The 20,124-nt window shown below is 34.3% G+C and overlaps 2 protein-coding genes across 5 annotated transcripts in view; one reads left to right on the plus strand and one right to left on the minus strand.

Moving 5' to 3' along the window:
• The window catches only part of LOC105322324 (protein MTO1 homolog, mitochondrial), a 29,926-nt gene extending 10,141 nt beyond the window's left edge, over nucleotides 1–19,785 (plus strand). The window contains exons 8-16 of one of the 2 annotated variants that reach the window (XM_011420966.4): nucleotides 12,048–12,121; nucleotides 12,671–12,787; nucleotides 13,014–13,144; nucleotides 13,932–14,136; nucleotides 15,524–15,686; nucleotides 16,614–16,732; nucleotides 16,859–16,955; nucleotides 18,575–18,632; nucleotides 19,563–19,785. In XM_011420966.4, coding sequence (XP_011419268.3) covers nucleotides 12,048–12,121; nucleotides 12,671–12,787; nucleotides 13,014–13,144; nucleotides 13,932–14,136; nucleotides 15,524–15,686; nucleotides 16,614–16,732; nucleotides 16,859–16,955; nucleotides 18,575–18,632; nucleotides 19,563–19,685 — 1,087 coding nt within the window. In that variant the 3' untranslated portion in view covers nucleotides 19,686–19,785. Of the gene's footprint in view, nucleotides 1–12,047; nucleotides 12,122–12,670; nucleotides 12,788–13,013; nucleotides 13,145–13,931; nucleotides 14,137–15,523; nucleotides 15,687–16,613; nucleotides 16,733–16,858; nucleotides 16,956–17,788; nucleotides 18,542–18,574; nucleotides 18,633–19,562 lie in introns of those variants that run through there. The other variant, XM_066079310.1, reaches the window with a different exon arrangement.
• Nucleotides 640–9,737, minus strand: LOC105322323 (5-hydroxytryptamine receptor 4). Of its 3 annotated transcripts, none has more exons than XM_011420963.4 (2): nucleotides 9,583–9,737; nucleotides 640–2,129 (listed from the first exon to the last, which is right to left on the minus strand). In XM_011420963.4, exon 2 carries the CDS (start codon nucleotides 2,102–2,104, stop codon nucleotides 749–751), a length of 1,356 nt encoding a protein of 451 aa, XP_011419265.3. In that variant the 5' UTR covers nucleotides 2,105–2,129; nucleotides 9,583–9,737; the 3' UTR covers nucleotides 640–748. The 3 variants fall into 3 exon arrangements, with proteins under 3 accessions (XP_011419265.3, XP_011419266.3, XP_011419267.3); XM_011420964.4 differs by lacking the exon at nucleotides 9,583–9,737 and adding an exon at nucleotides 6,870–7,288; XM_011420965.4 differs by lacking the exon at nucleotides 9,583–9,737 and adding an exon at nucleotides 2,231–2,403.
• Nucleotides 19,786–20,124: the final 339 nt, after the last annotated feature.

The raw sequence follows: 20,124 nt of genomic DNA on the forward strand, positions 1-20,124 counted from the left end.
CATGTCTGAATAGAATAAATCATTTGAATGGGGGGATTTTATGCTTTTCTGGGGGGCATTACTCAAAATATATGTAAATAATATCAGTACATTAACAGGAAACCCCAAGCCTCACGCCACTATCTGACAACTCTGCAGTTCAATTTACTTAAAAGCTAGGTTATGTAAGAAGACAGTAAACGAACATTTATAGCCAAAATAAGACATGTGCCTGTCCAATCAATACAGCAAAGAAACCTACAGCAGCCATTAATTTTGCTGATCAAGGGGATGTAGGATTTTTAATTTCCATGTGAAGATTTGGCTTTTATTTTTACTTTTTTTGCTGAGTATGGTTGAATAGAGGTCACATCAAGGTCAGATTGGAAACATGTGGTCCAACAGACTGGTCTCTCTCGTCCCAGACAGTTTGATGATGTTTAGATAATAAAGATGTGAATTCTCTATAGCTGCATGCAGGTTTTTTGGTGAGTTCGATCATTTTTATGCCTCCCCTAGTCACAATAATTTTTATGTGAGGAGAAGATGGTATTGCAGACATCTTTTTTCTTTTAATAAAGAAAGAGTTTGAAGACATTGCCTTCATTTGCACATATTCATGGTAGAACAAGTGGGTGTTTATATACAAAGAAGGACAGATTTTAGAAGATTCAACCAGTGAATAGATTTATTATCTAAATAAATATACATGTCATAGAATGTGAATAGAACAACAGACCAACAGTGATCATGCCATGAATAATCAAGGTCAACATGATATACGAAAGTCACCGCGGATGTGAGGGTTGCTGGAAGTGTGAGTCTCAGCTCGACTCATGAGCAAGCTCGAGGTGTTATCCGAGTTTGACTCGGGGGTAGCCTCATGGCTAGGGCGAGATCTGTAGGTACTGCGAGAGCTTAAAGCACTTATACAGTCATCCATGTTAATACTGTTGGTGTCCTCAATCCCTGATTGTCCTTGACCTTCGGCGAAATCCATTTGACCTTGATCTTCGTCTTCCTCGTGGTGCTCCTCCTGGTTGATGGCGGCTTGCGTGGTCATCCAGTCGGCTAAGGCAGCAAGATTTTCCTGTCGGTAGCGATCACAGTAGATGTACTTGGCCAGGATGTCAATGTGTCTGTCGAAGCAGATGTAGAGAATGGGCTGGATTGTGCCCTGAGTCCAAGCAATGAAACTGAAGGCCTGGTACATCTTTGGTCGTTGTTTGAATTCCGAGTCAACAAGAATGAGCAAAAACAAAGGGTACCAGCACAGAACAAATGCGATCGTGCTGAGCACAAACATTTTAGCACGCTGACTGGAGTCTTTGATCATGTGACGGATGTTGCATGTGGAATTGAGTGGATTGTCCGTGATCGTGATGGATGATCGGACCAACATGGAAACACGATTTGGATGGTTCATCTGAATTTCTTTATAGAGTTTACAGATAAAGTGGATTACAAACAATACAGCCAGCGTAATGATTATAATCCACATTACATGAGCCACGTAACCTGTCTGCTTCCCTAACACAAAAGAACAGCTCCCAATTTGGGGATGAAAATCAAAATATCCTCCTATTAGTGTAGGCCCGAGATGTAAAATAGTACTGGCTATATACACAAGAATGATGCCAAAAAAAACGCAGCACAAAGAACCATGAGAATTCCCACCAATGTTCACCTCTCCGAAGGTGTAGGCCTCCGTGCACACCATAGCAACCATATTGAATATGGAGGCCGTGATAATGAGCACATATGTAGCCCCGAAGAAATCACAGTCCGACGGTTTGATTTGTGTAATCAAGTTGTTGGCTATTGGAATGCAGTAAGCAGCCTTTAGACTGTCCAGAAAGCAGGCATGAACGAGGAAAGCACTGGTCAGTTTCCTCATTGTCCGCCTGATGAAAATAAAGATGGCCACGAGAATGTTGAGAAGAAGTCCGAGGACGGCCACAAAGTAAAGATAGTAGGCCTCCTGGTGGTACGTCTGCTGTGTGGGGGCGTGCTGGTGCTCCGCCTTTAGAAGAGCCGGTTCCTGGGGCCCCAGGTTGCTGAGAGAGTCGCCAGCCACACGGTCTTGATAGCTGTGATTGTAAACCGATCTCTCCATGCTGTTCATTCATAACGAGCAAAAAATCCACAACCTGTAAATAAAAAAAACAAGGAGACAAATAAATAACAAAATATTTGCAGTACTGGAAAGAAAATTTTCTTTGGAGCCCAAACAAATCAAAACATTACTGACATTTTTGAATAACAGACATATTTTCCTCTGCTGTGAATTTTTTCCTTCAAAATTGTTGTTTCTAAAATAAATTCCAAACGTTAGTATGCAGTAATTAGATTCTATCATACCCATGGGAAAGGCGTAGTTTTTGTAAACTTTAACAAGAAGTGGGCTTTGATAAAAAAATGTTTACTTTTTGTGTAATATTTCACAATAATGGTTTAAATTCTCAAGCTTTATACCTGATATAACAGTTAATTTATTCTAAATATTGATTTTGGGTTTGAATTTTTATCAATGCTCAGGCAGAAATGTTTATAATGGAGTCCGGTCCAGACCACACTGACGAAACCAAAACATGGTGTATTTATTTGCACTAATCCTGAATGCAAATATTGGAAGATGAGGCATTGTGTCCTCTGGATAGAATATTTATACTTAATTCTTGTTCAATGAATATTCTTTATACACTTGTCAAGTACAATTGCCCGGAAATCTGACAAGCTCTGTTGGTAATCAGAACTATTTTTTGTCGAGAGCAACACAATTGATCAGATATTCTTTCTTTTCCCGTTCTGAGCTGCTAGCCGTTTTGGCTGTCACAAATTTTCTGTCTACAATTAGAGATCAACTCGGCCTTTGGTATTAAATACACTGTACTGGTAGCTAACAGTGATCAGAATTTTAATTATACTAGGTTTGTACTGCCACACTAAAAAAAATATACATTAAAAATTGATGCTATATAATCATTCCTGTTACCGGTACCTAAATATCAGCAAGATGTTTGCACTCTTTTAAAGATTAGCAAATAAGCATCGAAAAGGGTACTGGTATTCCAATTGCTCTATATTCATGGATAATAGGTTTCATATTACTGGTATATACTTTAAAATCTCTAACTTTAATTTATCTATGATTAATATTAGTTTTTTTTGTCAAACGTAGCGCACAATCAATGACTGTTGATCAAGCTTTCAGTAGTCGAGATGCGAAATTTTGAGCAAACTAGCTAACTTTCAAATGTGTCAGTTTAATGTCAGTAGATACTTCAAAATTAAGAGAAAAATAACACAATGTTATTACATACTTAAATTTCTTATGAACAGAGAAAACAAAGCTTTAAGTAATTGGGGCTTTTGATAGATAAGAGGCTGGCTATTTTCATAAATTATTGGATATGAATATAGAAATAAAAGATCAATTTTATGTTTTATTCATAGAGTCTAGTATTCGTATTTCATATAGAACAGGAATAATTATAAGCAATCGGGGCCTAAATAATGCTGGGGTTCTAATATTGTGAATTTCTATATAAAATATGTATATATAGTTAATAATTGATGATAATTCTTTAAAGCAATGTATAATAACAGTTATATTCAGCACAACTGATTGCTTTCTGATTGAATGAACCAGTTTGCTGTGTATAAATGTTTATCTCAACTTAATAATATTTAGTCATATCTTTGAGATAGAATATTGCGTTAGTGCTATGAAGATAAAATTTGAAATGGAAAATAGACTTTTATTCGTCTTCATTAATTAACTTTAGCATCTTAATTTAACTATTGAAGAATTGATTAAGCATGGTAGCTTATTCATTTGATTGAGCATGTTACTGATCTACGATAGAGAAAAATATAGATATCAGCATTTATTTCTTGCCTGGAATTTGGGTGCAGTGGTTGTTCAGTTCAATTTTTTGATTTTTAAATTGGCTAAATTTTTCCCTATAATGATGTTTATTTTTCACAGTAACAATGTGCAGAAAAGGACATCAAAAAGATATGACTTCGTTTGATGTCAGGTGTCTAATTCCGAGCATAATTTTGATCATAACCTTGAGAGTGAAAGATGAAAAACAAAGAAAGAAGATATTGTGTAAAAATGAACTTCCATGAATCTGTTTTGATCAGGCTGGGGTTACCTTTGTTTAAGGGCAAAAGTCAACATAGCTGGGGATTGGCAGTCACGGAAGATGGAGACCATCAAAGCTGTTGCATGCCCATTCAGAAGGGACTCTCTTTTGTGGTTTTAATTGATTGTAGTTTGTGGAGGACTTTGAAAAAAATCAGATGTTAGGGAGGAGATGCAACAGGAAGACATCATCCGTGACAGCTATTGTACACTGGTAACTTCAAACCATCTTTGATATGGTCATGTGATGTTGCAGAAGACATTATGATCTTTCTTTATGACAATAAGGCAAGTTTAGTGTTTATGTCCAGAATGTGGATTAAATGTAATCTGTCTTATAGTGTGCCACTTTGGATGACCTTTGGGTCTTAAATATGTCTTAAAAATGCCTCTATTCTTATAATGTGTAGGAACAACTCAGTTTGTTGAAACTCCAAACAACCATTTATTTACACAAATTAATTTCCAACAAGTTTCTCAAGCAAACTTCACGCAGCTTTTTAGAAATGGAATAAAAGAACTGCTAGATCATGGAATTTAGATATTTAGATTTGTTTTACTCTACAATGGTACATTTGTAAAGTATGTATTGATTGGCATGTACATATTGTGTTGACCTTAAAACCTTGTAGGCAACTTGCCTCTGTCAGACAAAAGGACAATAAGTAAATGCATAGTATTTTAGTATTGACTTTTGGAATTTGTCCCACTGTGTTGTTTGTCTCTGGTAACTTTGCAAGCTGTGTATTAATTTTCTTCATTACGTTGATGATTCTTACACATTGCATGCCTATTAATCGAGTCTTACATATAGGATTGTTAATTGCAGTACAGTAATATGTTATCACTTTTCCTAATATCTGTTGTTTATTTTTTATTATCATGTTTTGCAAACCATATCGCATCTTGTTTACGGTACATGTAGTGTTGCAGAAGTAGGATTGTTGAGCATTTGGTGTCGGAAAAAATGCCAGAATTTCGTAATTGTTAGCAGAGATATTGGACACGAAATGATAAACACGGCCACATACTGATGACCAGGAGCCATTTAGCCTCATCAACTGATCAGAGATACAGAAGAAATGGCAAAGTACCACTGAGAGAACAAATGTAACAATCAAGTAACCAGAGTGCAAATGTGCTCACTGAAAGTATCAGAATGGAAATGTACCCACTGATTTCACAGAGTGCAAAATTCATGTACTCACTAAAAGTATCAGAGTACCAAGGTAACCACCAAATAATCACGGTGATAAAATACCAAAATACTACCATAAAAATGCAACTACGAAAGTATCACAATACTGATGTTAACTCAACAAATGTCTTAAGTCGAGTATCACAGTAAAAATGAATATATTAATGTACCACAGTACAAAAAAAGTGTACCACACTACAAATGTTCTTAAAAAAGTGTACCACAGTACAAATGTTCTTAAAAAAGTGTACGAAGAAAAGTACTATAGTACAAATGTTCTCAACAAAGTGTACTGTACATAACACATCTATGTAAGTACCATAATTCACTTGCACTTAGTATAGTTTACTGAGCAAGCATAGCAAAGTACCACAGTAAAAATGAATCTAATGAAGTACCACAGTACATATGTACTCAGCAAAGTAGTTCATTACCATAACTCCCACAAAAGTATCACAGTACTAACTAATACAAATGGGTCAACGAAAGCTCCAGTTATAAGCTGACTTTTAGTATGAACTTCATCCCCCTCCCTTCCTTGACAATTTATTTTCATCTACTTTGAATAAAGTGTCATTTAATTTCCTTGGAAATTGCTTTAAAAAACAGGGCTGCATTTTACAAAAGAACATTACATATGAAAAAGTTGTAAATATTTCTACCTCATGGAACTATCTTTAATGAATAAAATTTAATATACAAAACCAGAAATTTACAGCTATTTTGAATTTTACAATTATATTTAAAAACCATAAAATTGAAACATTGATTAATATGTGATTTATAAGTATGGTATTCATTAATTTGGTCATAATTCTAAGTTTCTTTGTAAAATGCAGCCGAGCTAGATTTCAATGTTACTGTCATGACTTGTAGAAATTCCATAGAAATTTTGGTTACAGTAGCCATTTTTTATACAGTGTGTCAATTTTCAAATGATTTTTTACCAAACACTGTAAAATTAAGTGTTTCTTTTAAAGGTATGAAACACGATGGCACAATGTCTGTTCAATGAAATCTGGTTTTGCGTTTCCTACAACTTGCTGTATACTCTAGCTGGTATACAGAGAAACATTGTTGGCATGCTAATATGTGCTAAATGACAGACAAACAGCTCAGACCCATCTCTGCAACACTCGCAGGAATTTCAAAATGTCTAATGCAATGCCTCTCTGCTTTCAAAGTGTCATAATGAAACTCCCCAACTGAGAATAATTTACAGCTCCTAAAAACTTGTAGTTTATGTTGTTGGCTGATTTTAAAGAAAAAAAAGCAATTTAAAGTTTTTTTAAAAGAAAAATCTGAAGTAAATACCTACTTTAAATGATGCACTTTGTAATTACACTATTCTATCTGGAAGAATCTGGGATTTTTTCAAAGACATCTTATTAGCCCAACTTAATTATTATTCATATTTGCTTTGGAATAGAGCTAATATTTGCAGAGTGACATGATGTTATTATCAGTGTCAAATTTAAAGGGAAGTTTTCTTCTGATAGTATTTATTATAAAAAAAAAAAGATTGTGAAGATTACTTACAGTAAAAGGTATTAGAAATCAGGTGCTGATTTCCAAATCATAGTGATCCCTCCATATAGCAGAACATAGTGTTCATAATGTTTTCCACATCAACATGAAAACTTTCTAATCTTCACAGCATAAGTAAATATTTCCTCAGCTTGTGAGAAACACCAGATGTGCAAATCAGATGATAAATTTTCGGATAGAATCAGAAGGCAAAAACTGATCGAGAGAGCATTGATACCTTGCCCCCTTCTCCCCGCTTGTTCTTCGTACAGTCGTCCATTAATTAACCCTCTTTGAGAATTTGGTTACAAACATATACTTTACAGTCATAGGGTCGAAGAAAAAAAAAGTGGAGAGCGGAGAAAAAAAAATCAATAACGTAGAAGCTGAACTCTTTTGAGCAAGACCCAGCTTAGTGGGTTTCCTGCATTTATTTGTACAGCCACAGGATATATTCGCTAGCAAAGTCTCCCTAGAAGCTATTTCTTTAGATTCGCAAGCATGGGCGAGAAAAAAAACAGATAATTGGCAGTTTTTGTTTGTGAAACTGGTAATTAGGACTTGGTAGGGAAAATTTTTGAAGAAATATTTAAATATTGTTAAAAGGGTAATACACCCCTGCACAAATAAACCCTAATGAGACTTGTATTTACTTTTTTTCTCCCCATCCCTGATGATACCATTGATTTCTGAAGGATGGCTTGGATGTATAATCTGTTGTATCAAATATTGAGATTCATCCAGCTATTTAGCCAATAAAACCAATTACAGCAGTCAACTCCTTTGACCTCATGTCTCCAAAAACTAGACTGCTCACCAACTTATTTAAAAAGTGTTTTTAGACTATACAAGTTTTTAACTGAATTACTTTTTTCTGCAATTATTAGTTTCTTACATTCAATTAATTAAAGATGTTACAAGGGTATTGTTTTAATTATTTCTTACAATTTGCAGATTGCTGAAAAAAAGTGACTTGTAAATTTAGGAAGTCATGATCTCATCGCAGTCATTTTGACTGGGAAAGGAAAATGTTTGGTATCATATTGTGTTTTGTCTAAAAGAAAGGATTGACTGGAAAACCAAGAATTATTTGTTTGATTTGTTCCGGGATCCTTCAGACAGCGTGTGTGTGTTAACCCTCACAATCAATATCATAAGAACTAGAGATGGCATCTCTCCGATTGTTACAATAGATCCTCTTTGTGGCAGAGGGAACATCGGTACTCAATGGAGCATTGATTTTTGACAGCAAGAGTAGCCCTGTCCATGGTGACAAAGGGGGCCTGAATCTACCTGATGCTTGCTCCAATATGTGTACCGGTCACAGCTTGAGATGATAATCTTGTCGAGAGTCATTGAAAGCCATCAGAAAATCTAACTAAAAGTATGCTTCACTTATAAAGATTTGTACTTTATGAAGCACTTAACTTGTTCTTCTTTTAAAGTTTGTTTGCAGTGATAAATCTCCAGTACGTCATATTGCTAGCATGATAATGATATTTATTGGATTTAGTATTGGGTAATTAAACTGACGACTTCTAACTGGATGAGAGAAACTTTGAATTAACTGCTACCCAGCCTTTTAAACTTCTCGTTTCTTCACAGAAATTCAGTTTTATTAACAATCTTTTTTTTCTGGCTTAGAAGTCCTAGATTGATTTTGCAGCAAACTTTGTTTTGAGATTATCTTAAAAGTGAGGTTTCAGGTCACATGGTCAATCAGAATAACTAGGCTTGAGAAACAAACCCATTTGTGCCAGCCGAAGAGTTGTTAGGTAAATAGACATAGCTGTGCCATTCTGAACCATTCAATTATCTTGTGCAAAAACAAAAGAACAAAAAAATAACCCCAAACTGAAACCATTGCTATAGGTATTAAGTATTTTTACAAATTGCAGAAAGGCTAGAATTGTCTATTTTGACTATACGAGTAATTAAAATCACTTCTAGTGTCCTTTTGTTTAGGCAAGTTCAAATTTCATATGAGCTTGCATGGTATATCATGTTATTCTATTTCAGTAATTCATAAAATTGAGGCTGTCTCCTAGATAACTTTGCCTGAGAAAACAATGTGGGCTGAAGTAGAATAAAATTGTTTTTGTCTAAGCGCAAACACTAGTCGATTGAACCTTGCAGAAAACAGGGCTATAGAGTCACAGAGTCAATGAAGCTACAGAAAACCCCCGATCATTGAATCTTCCGTCGGAGCCTGGAAAATTACAAATTTTAGCCAGGAATGTCACCACACATGGAATATTCCCAGGATTCCGAGGATAAATGACATCTAGTCAGCAATGACAGTCAATTATTACATGAAGACGAGCAGTCGTGCAAATATGCATTAACTTATAGAAAGTCAAAGGCATCATCATTTTGATATAAAAAGAGATATATTGTACATGTATAAATTTAAGTAATTTTTATTTGCTTAGATTTTTTATGTTAAAAAATCATAATGGCTTTTTTTAATATTCATAGAATTTTTAGCTATTAATGGTATAACTTAAAATTGCTACATGTGTTTTAGTTGGAATATGTTCAAGTGGTTGCAAATTGATTTGGTAGACACTTCAAATTGTTTTTAAAAAAGTTTAAAAATCAAACAACAATTTCTTTTTACAATGTTCAAATGCACTATTGGATATTATTTAACATTGATTTATTATCTTAAAGAAGATGATAATTTTAAATTTTACAATCATTGGCGAGAGGAAAAAAAACTCACCTGACTGATTTAAAATCCCTATTTCACTGGCCGTCAACTATCACACTTCCCTTCATAATTCTGGTACCATAGAACTCTTAAGAAGCAAATTGCTGAGGCCCAGATGGGAGGAATTATCAACTTGTAGGTAATATCACCGGAAAACTTAATGGACTGGTAACATTGAAAGATACATTGCAGGAAAAGTTTTATCAAATTTTAATTGCCCATTTAAAATTTTATCTGGAATTTCATTTTTCTTTAGATTAGCATGAGTAACCTTTAAGTAGCCCCACCAGAAAATATGCTTATCATTGTACAATGCATATATTCATCACATGCAGAAGTTACCAGCTGCTGAAATGGGGCCCTCACGCAGGGGGAAGATATATAAGACATGCTGCGAGCACAAACAATATGTAGAATATCAAGAGGAATGGATTGCAGCAAATAAACACTTATGTTGATCGCTTTTCACAGGAAAAAGAGAAACATGGCTTCTAGCAGACCTGACGGTTTTGTTTATTTATTCCAGTTTATTTTGACTGGAACATAAAAGAAATGTCTCTGCAGTCTGATTTTCTGTATGTAGCCTTGATAAATGATACAAATTTTCCTCACAATGTAAGCAAGATTTGGCACCTATGGAAACATCATTCATGCAACTGTTAAATGCATGGAATTTATGGTATTGTCCGTAATCATAGAATGTTTCTGGGGTTGGTTTTTTTTTCATTTTCTTTTCATAATTAATTTGTAGTTGAAAATGTTGAATAAAAATACAGTGAAAGTTAATTATGATATTATACCATAGCATGTTTGCTGATATTTTTGTATTTTAAAAAATATTTCATAATTTGTTAAGTATAGTAATTAATGATTTGCATTAATTGTGCAAAATAATCAATAAAACAATAAGAAGATAAAGCGATGAAAAATAACATTAAATCAATTAAATACCTTCTGTTATTAAAAATGATTTAGTGTAATAAAAAAAATTAAGGGGAAAAACGAAATAAATAAAATGCACTCCTTCATTCATTGATGAAATATCTTGTATTAATCATATTATTATCATAACCATTAGCTTATGTGTATTCAAAAACATTAGAAAAGGATAATGTTCTCATTCACTCATGGTTCCACGCGGGCACCAGAAGGAGTGCATTCATTCAATGTGATTACTTCAACATTGCAACATCAGAGCAATGGCTGATCTTAGTCAAAATTTGTATTCATTTGCATCAAACGCAACAAAACATTTAAAGGGTGTATCTTATCATGCCTTAATTCATCTTAATAAAAATGCTGCTTCAAAACAGATGATGCTTCTTTCTCTCTTTCTTTTTCTCTTGTATTCAAATATTGTTCAGTTGCTGGTATGTTTTGCCAATTTGCTATTTTCATTTGATATCGGCCAAAAGTCCCATGTGAAAGTGTTCAGGCCTCACCTGAACCACATTTTGTTAGGAGGTGGGCCTTTTTGATTCAGAACTATATGTGTTTGTGTGTGTTGTTTAATGTCCTATCAAGATTGAATAAATTGCTAATGGAAGGTAATTATTCAATGCTAATTGAAGGCTATTAATTTTACGGAGGAGAATTTTAATCTTTTGCCATTCCTGCTCATGCTAGTAAGACCTCTATTTTTTTTTCTTATTATTAGTCACTTGGGTTTTTTCCCCCTTTGATGTCTCATATTTGTCCAAGAAAAAATGTATTTACTGGTACATGTATCAATGTTTGAGCTTTGCATGGTGTCCAATGTCAATTTAGAGCTGTAATTGATTGGTTCAAACAACTTTTGATCAGTGGGTGACATCTTGGCATTGCTATCACCTTTTTGACTCCCAGTTGGATCAAATCCTATAAAAACTGCAAGGTTCATGTCCCCTTGCCCAATGAAACTCCCACATACTCATGCACTAAAGCTCTTCCACTGAATCACTTTGATTGATTCAGTTTTATGTACATGTAGTGATTGTCAACAGTATATAATAAATGGGTGCCACTGGCTGCATAACAAAAGCAAATGTTTTTTCTATCACCATCAGTGAACCTTTAAGGTTAATAAAGAGGATACATGTAGAAGTACTTTTTTTGCAAAAAAGTTCTCATTAGACACCATGCAAATTTTGGAATTCAGCCATTATAAGTATATGAAACTCATTATTTAGTACATTGTATATGATATTGCAGAATAATTGAGCTTATTACATTCCCTTGTTCATGGCAAAGGAGATAGCTCTCTTGTGATGGATTCCCAATTTTATGAGATACTAATTGCAATTAGTGTCAGAGTCTGCCTCCCACCTCCATCTCAATCACTGGGAATGCAGAAGAGATTGTTTCTAAACAATGACAAGTGCTCCTTTTTATGCTTCAGAGTTTATAGGGTTATATCTGCACAAAGCAGGTCTAATCAGTTGAAGAAAATTACATTATAGTCTTTTGCATTAAATAGAAGTTAACCTAATCTATTCCAGATACTGCCCCTCTATAGAATCCAAAGTTTTAATGTTCAAAGGCAGAAGGCATCAAATATGGCTGGAACCAGAGGGTAATTTTTTTAATTGAAAAGTTTGTCTGCATTGTGTACAGTGAGGCCTCAGTTATCCAGACACCAATTATCCAGATGCTTCAAATTTCCTGAACAATTTTAAATGGGTTTTGATCTAATCTTGACCCCAGACACCTCTTGAATATTCTTATAGCAATTTTTTTTTAAAAGGTTTGATGTAGTATGTTTCAAAAAAGGTTTGAAAGTATGATGTAATGTGGCTGCTGACAAAGGTGTCTGGATAAACAAGAATCCACTGTATACAAGTTCAATCCATGTGCAGAGATATACCAGTTTGTAGTTTTGATATGGAATTTTAAAAAAAAAATTGTTTATTGTGTAAATTAAGAATTAGGACAAAATTCACAATGATTAAAATTTGATCATTTTTATTTCTAAAAAGATGAATGAAATGCAAACACCTTATCTATTAATTTTGTGAATGTTCATCAACTTGTGATGCTGTGTATCTAGACGATGAGCTATATCCTTGCCCCATTATCAGGGCACTGAGTTAACCCTGTTTTCACCTTTTGAATTTTTGTGTAGGTCTGGATAGTGAGGTCATCTATCCTCAAGGTATATCCTGTACTATGCCTGAGGAACATCAGCTGAGGCTTATGCAAGCTATCCCAGGTCTAGAGAAGGCTGCCATTGTCAAACCAGGTAATTACACCATCAAAAATTTGACTGTAAGTGCCGTATCTATAAAACCCCAGCCACTAATCTTAGACCAATAAGTTGAAGTCTCGAAACAAAAAATTAGGAATTAATTAGGTAAAGCCAACAGTATATATTTTCCTAACTTTCAACTCATGTGGCTTAATAGCTCAATTTGAAAGATATATTTTATCTTGCACAGTTCTATAACCTTTTATCTGGTATTTTAAAGGTTATGGTGTGGAATATGACTTTATGGATCCCAGACAGCTCAAACCCACATTGGAAACGATCAAGATACAGAATCTCTTTTTCGCTGGTCAGATAAATGGCACGACAGGATATGAGGAGGCTGCCGCTCAGGTGTGTGCAGACACAGGGGTGGATTCAAAATTTTTCCAAACAGGGTGGGGTGGGTGATCAGTGGAAGGATATTTTTTGCCAGAGGGCTCCAAGACCTTGTTTCAATAGTTTAAATACCAGTACATGTGAATTTAATAAGTCCTAATTTTCCAAGGGAGAAGGGGGCATGTAAAAGTAAAATATCATACACTAAAATTGATATTGAATAAATGAAGCTTGATAAGAACTATTACTAGTATATAGTATATACTAGTAATAGTTCTTATCAAGCTTCATTTATTCAATATCAATTTTAGTGTATGATATTTTATTTTATATACTATATACATAGGAAAAAATATGAATGCAAGTACTTTTAGTATAATAGCAGTCTATATTAATTAAATTATTTTGAATAAAGCAACATCTGCAAATTCTGATCAAATATTTTGTAAATAAATGGTGCCGTTTAGATCCATGCTATTGTTCCTTAGATCATATATGCTTTGGTACAACTCTTTAGAAAATGGACAGATGCAGACAGATATATGAGTATTTATCATTAAGATCCCAGACCCCAGTTATATAACAAGGACAATACGATATACCTCCACAAGCCAACCATCAAACGCATTGAATCAGATAGAAAATAAAATGAGAAATCTTTAGAGCCCTGGAGATTTTCATGGAGCGACTCCAAAAGTCCAATAATTACTGCATCATGCAGCCATGTATTACTTAAAGGACGAAATTGAGTAGGTTGTGTCGGTCGAATAATTAAATTGACCCACTTTCCATTGACATATAGGGCATTATTGCTGGAATCAATGCTGCAGCCAAAGTACAGGGCAAGCCTCCCTTCACAGTCGACCGAACGGAGGGTTATATCGGGGTTCTCATAGATGACCTCATCACCCAGGGAACCAATGAACCGTATCGGATGTTCACCAGTAGATCAGAGTTTAGGTTGTACTTACGACCAGATAATGCAGACAAAAGACTTACCGCAAAAGGTTTGTTCAATAAGATTAAGTTTTAAAAGAAAATGGTTTCAAAACATTCCCCAGCGAAATTCTAGACAAATCCTTGTGAAATTCTATGTTAACCATTGCAGTGAATTCAACTAGAGGTACTGTGAGCAAGCTCACAATTGATACCCCCCGCTAAGATAAAAATCATAATGCGTGTATTTTTCCAATTATAGAAAATATTGGATAAATCTATTTCACCGTCCATTTTCTATAAATAACAACTGCTCTATTTTTTTTAAAACTGTTGGTCATAAGCAATATTTGTGTGAAGTAAGAACATTCAATTCTTCTCCATAAGACAATGACCTGACATAAATTTTGCACTTTTTCTGCCAGTGACCTTGACCACGCCCAAATGACCTTGGGTCAAGGTCATGACGCACCCTTTGGTCCTAAGCAATATTTGTGTGAAGTAAAATCATTCAATGCTTCTCCATAAGAAAGACAATGACCGGACATAAATTTTGCACTATTTTTCCCAACGACCTTGACCTTGCCCAAATGACCTTGGGTCAAGGTCATGGCATACCCTTAGGTCATAAGCAATCTTTGTGTGAATTAAGAACTTCCAATATTTCTCCATAACAAAGATATGGACGGGACACAAATTTTCCACTTTTTCTGTCAGTGACCTTGACCTTACCCAAATGACCTTGGGTCAAGGTCATGACACACCCTTAAGTCATAAGCAATCTTTGTGTGAAGTAAGAACTTCCAATAACTCTCCATAAGAAAGATATTGACTGGACACGAATTTTGTATTTTTTCTGCCAGTGACATTGACCTTGCCCGAATGACCTTGGGTTAAGGTCATGACACACCCATAGGTCATAAGCAATCTTTGTGTGAAGTAAGAACTTCAAATAATTCTCCATAAGAAAGATATGGACCGGACACAAATTTTGTATTTTTTCTGCCAGTGACCTTGACCTTGCCCGAATGACCTTCGGTCAAGGTCATGACACACCCTTAAGTCATAAGCAATCTTTGTGTGAAGTAAGAACTTCCAATGTTTCTCCATAAGAAAGATATGGACCGGACACGATTGCACAGACAGACGGACAGACAGATGGACGGACAGACGGACAAGGTGATTCCTATATACCCCCCCAAACTTCGTTTGCGGGAGGTATAATAAGCGCAACAGTTGCCATGTGGAAGAAAACATGTTTATAGCAAATTTGCTACACTTAATATTACAAATTGCAATTCAGATATAACAAATTACAGATATAGCGAAGTAAATCCACTGGTCCCTTTCACTGAGTATTCAACGGGGCATTTGTAAAAAAAAATTGTATGTATTCTGAGTTTTGGGTGATCTTGTACATGTTTTGACTGAATTATCCTCATTATCTGTTATTTGTAGGTTATGATATTGGGTGTGTCAGTCCAACTCGATACAACCACACATTACAACAGTACAAGGAGGTGGAGGAGGCTATTGATAAACTTAAGTCTACAGTCAAGTACATGCAGCAATGGAACAAACTTCTACAACTACCTATGAGCTCCAATCCCAAACCATACAGGTAGGTCTTATACAAGTCACCAGCCTTTTTTCTATCAATATGCCACTGGGTGAATCTGGGCTGCCTTCAAGATCATAGCTGCTAGCCTGCTATGTAGGGGTAGTGGTCTGTTCGACAGACCTAGATATCTACGACCTAGCAGCTAGATTGGCTGCTACAATCCTGAATGCAGCCCTGGTAACTAGCTTTAGCAAGTTTACATATGATTTTAGTGTTTGTTATAGAAATTTTTCTTATGCATAATTCTGATTTATTTTTTTATTTGCATTTCTGTAAACCAGCTTTTATTTGTGACAACTTCTGTTGATTTACTTGAGGAAAACTAATTTTCACGATTAAGATAAAGATTATCTGGAAATAAATACCAGAGACATTTGAAGACTGGTTCACAGCGAGAACTTTTCCATGACAAGAAGGCTCTAGCGAACCCCTTAAAATTTTTCAACCGTGAATAAAAGTTGGTCATGGCCATTTTTAGACTGTGTTGATCTCTTTTAAAAGGAGAGCTCTATATAAGAATATAGGAAAGAGCCCAAATTTAAAAGGAAAAATATATGGACCTTTTCTTTACTTAATAATAGTTTAAAGCTGAAAACATCATATCTAAAAATTTAAGGAAGATCTGAAGGCTAATTTTTTGACCACCCAGCCTCCATAACAGCTCTTCGTTTTCAATGAAAGGCTATTTAAAAAATATATATAAATATCATGACCAAAAACAAAGAACTCTGAGAACTGTTTGCCTCAATAAAGACCTTCGGTTGCAGTTTATTGGAAACTTTACTGCTGATTTCTTTGGTAATTAAAAGTCTGATTTCTTTGGTAATTAAAAGTTTGATAGTTGTCAAAATAATGATTTTCCTTGTACATGCTGTGCATTTATCTTCAAAATTTGTATTAGACTTATATAAGTTGGATATTTTTCAGTGCTTTCCAGTTGCTTGCTGTACCTGGCAATACGGTAGAGAAAATAGCAATGGCAATGCCTGAGATATTCAAGGACCTTCATCTGAACAGGCAGCTTTGTCATAAAGTCTTTGCAGAAGGTATGACTATCAAAAATAATTCAGTATGAATTTCTCAGGAATATGAAAAATAAAATACGAGAGAGATAAATATTTGCCTTTTATTGTGCACTTGAAATGCGTCTGACCTTGTCAAGCTTTATACAGGTCTCTACGCTCAGGAGCTAGAAGAGCAGATGAGCCAGATAGAAGAGCTTCAGAAAGAGGAACAACTCCTGCTGCCAGAGAACATTGACTACCTCAGGTGCTTGTTCATATCCTAAACTAAATTCATTCTGATACTTTATATGCATGATCATTTTCCTTATACCCTAAAAGTAGACATTGACATTGGCCATGTATCCATATATTGACCTACTTAATTTGTTGTGTTTCATACAGTTCAACTGGTTGCTTTATATTTGTTATGATGGTAATCACATACCGCGGTACATGGATTTCAAGCACCCATTTAACAATTATACTGACAGTGCATTCCAATGCAAGCTAGTGAAGATTCTTAATTAAAAATTGAATTTGAAACAAAGTTGATTGACTTTGTCCTTGATTGACTTTTAGCACGTCAATATTTATATCAGCCCCCTGTTTCTACACCACAAAAAGCTAGACCTGGCAGGAACTTGATTGAATTGAATTATTAGTTTTGACCTTTGGTAACTAGGACCATGTTAAATCTAATATTTTTCTTCATTGATTTAAAATATGTTAGTAAAGAAGGCATATACTCTGGTTACCGGTATATGCATCATTAGAGCCTGGCAACATATTTACATTAGAAATATGGACTAGACAATAATAATATTAATGGTAGCATGCGGGTCCACTGCTTGTGAGAAAACCTACACTAAAACTTTGTCAGCTAGATCAATTGGTTTCAAAGGTTTATAATAAACCTTTTGAAAATTTGATAAAAAATGAACTTTATATTTTTTTTTAATTGTCAGTTTGGTTATAAAATAAAATATTTGTGCATGTATAAACTGCATTCGAGCATTTATCAATCTAGTTTATGTTGCTAAATATGATTTATATTTTTTTTAATTGTATGATTTGCTAACATGATCAAATTTTTACAAGAAATCCTATTGATGTTGATCAGCAAACCTGCGAGTGTCCAAAACAACTAGGCCTATGTAGTCAGTGAAAGTAACACTAGAAAAGAAGATTTCCAAATTTTAAGGAAAATAACTCACATTATTGAAATGGGGAATAGCCTTAAAATAGTGTTTAGTTTCTGTAGCCAAAAATTAATATATGATGCAACAATTAGATATTTATTTTTTATAGCTGGATTTTAAAAGAAGAATAACTTAGTTTAAATTTTTGAAATTAAAATTTCAAAAACTGAGTTGTTTCCCTTTTGTCAAATAAAATTGAATCAGTGTGACTGACAGCAGTGCCCGAGAAACTAACATTCTTTTTAGGCTTGATGACTTTGCCTTTATCAGTAAGCTTTGAATCCAGAGATAAATTCTGGTTATGAGCATATAAATTCCAAAAATGCCTTGTCTTTGCATATAATACTTCCCATGATCTTATTATTAATAAAAGGAGCAATTCTGCATGTGCATTCCCTATTAAATGCAAGGAACCAAAATCCATGTTAAATTCATATTGTGAGAAGTAACTCTTGTGGATTTTAAATTCTCACTTTTATTTTTCATACAGTTTTGAACAAAAATGATTGTGCTCGCAATTTTATTTTCTCACGGTTTTATAAATAACTTGAATCACAGAATTAAGTACTCATGGAATAAAAATGAATTAGGAATTTACAGTATTGATAAAAAAAAAAATAAGAATACTACTCGGAAGCATTTTGTTTGCGGTAACTCAAAAAACGTTGTATTTTTTCTATGGCAGATTAAATGAGATTTCCATGGAGATCAGAATAAAACTGGATGATGCCAGGCCAGCATCTGTAAGTATATACAGTCACTTGTTTCCTCTGATATGCTAATAGATGTACATGTTTTGTGTTAATCATTCTTAGATAATATAATGTTTGGTCTGTGTTTGTACCCCCTCCAACAGCAAGAGTACATTGAGCAATAAAGGTCTTGTACTTCAATTTCTCCTATTATATCAACTCTGTCTATCCTGTGCAGTTTTAAAGGGGGTAAAAATTTTGAGCTATTGAAAATTTGTGGGTATTTTTCAAAAATCTTCTCAAAAACTATATACCGGTATCTAATAGTGTATTGAGCGTGTATAACTGCTTTGTTAATACTCAGAATTACCGTTTGGTCTTTACAAAGGTAAATGATTTGAAAATCTTCTTTAGTACCATTTGGCCAGAAAAGCTGTACCTTGTGCGAAAGCATCCTCAGCTTGTGTAGTTTCAAGTTTGCTCCAATGGATCCCTTATATAGGAATATATATATAGAAATTTTATTTTAAATCTTATTCTCAAAAACTGAAACAACAACAGAAGCTTAATGTTTAACTTACATGTATGAATATGTAGAAGAAATTTTTGAAAATATTTGAAAATCAAAATATACTCTACTTAGTTTTCTAGATAATTTGTATTTGATTCTCTAAAGGCTGTCTGAAACTTGTGTTGGCTTTTGTTGCTAAGGTGAACAATGTGGCCCCAGGGCCTCTTGGGTTTTTTAGTAGGGGGTTATTGTGTGTGTGTTTCTAACATGTCATGTTAAGTAAATTAAGTACTTGTATAGTAAGGTTTAGACAGCTAGCATATTATGCAATTCCATCATGACAATTGCAGCTGGAAATATTCACAAGACAAATACATGTAAAGTTGCCTTCTTGATGCACAATTTAATGTTTATTTTAAAAGGCTATTTTGAAATTTAATTAAGAGATTTTTTTCTTTTTCTTCATTTAGATTGCTGCAGCTAGTAGAATTCCTGGAGTTACCCCCTTGGCTCTTTTAAAGCTGTTACAGTTTGTGAAAAGAGCTTTGAATAAACCTCAAAGTGCTGGCACTTTGCCTTTAGAATCTATATGAGAATTACATTAGTTTTTAATTGTTTGTCTTAATTTACTCAAAGTTTTTAATTGTTTGTCTTAATTTACTCAAAGTTGTTAATAAAATGATTTCTGATACAGTTTTGTTTTATTCTTTAAAAGCATACAATTGTACAGTGTGATACCTGTGAGCATATCTAGAAATTACAGAACAAGGTTGTGTGTAGCAGTCAAGAGAAATATTGTACAAGACTGGTGTCAAAGGACCAAATAATTAAAATCCTGCCTTAGGCATCTTCGCTAGCCAAGGGTTTACGGTCCACTTCGTTTCACATATGGGGAGCAATGTGGACCACAAACCCTTGCTTATATAGCGAAGATTTCCTAAGGAGGAGAAAGATCAAATAAATATATTTTAGGCATATCTTTTTAAGAGTAAATGAATGAATTTAAAAAAATAATATTTATAAACAATAAAA

This window comes from Magallana gigas, chromosome 3, assembly GCF_963853765.1.
Source record: "Magallana gigas chromosome 3, xbMagGiga1.1, whole genome shotgun sequence".
NCBI classification, from domain to species: domain Eukaryota; kingdom Metazoa; phylum Mollusca; class Bivalvia; order Ostreida; family Ostreidae; genus Magallana; species Magallana gigas.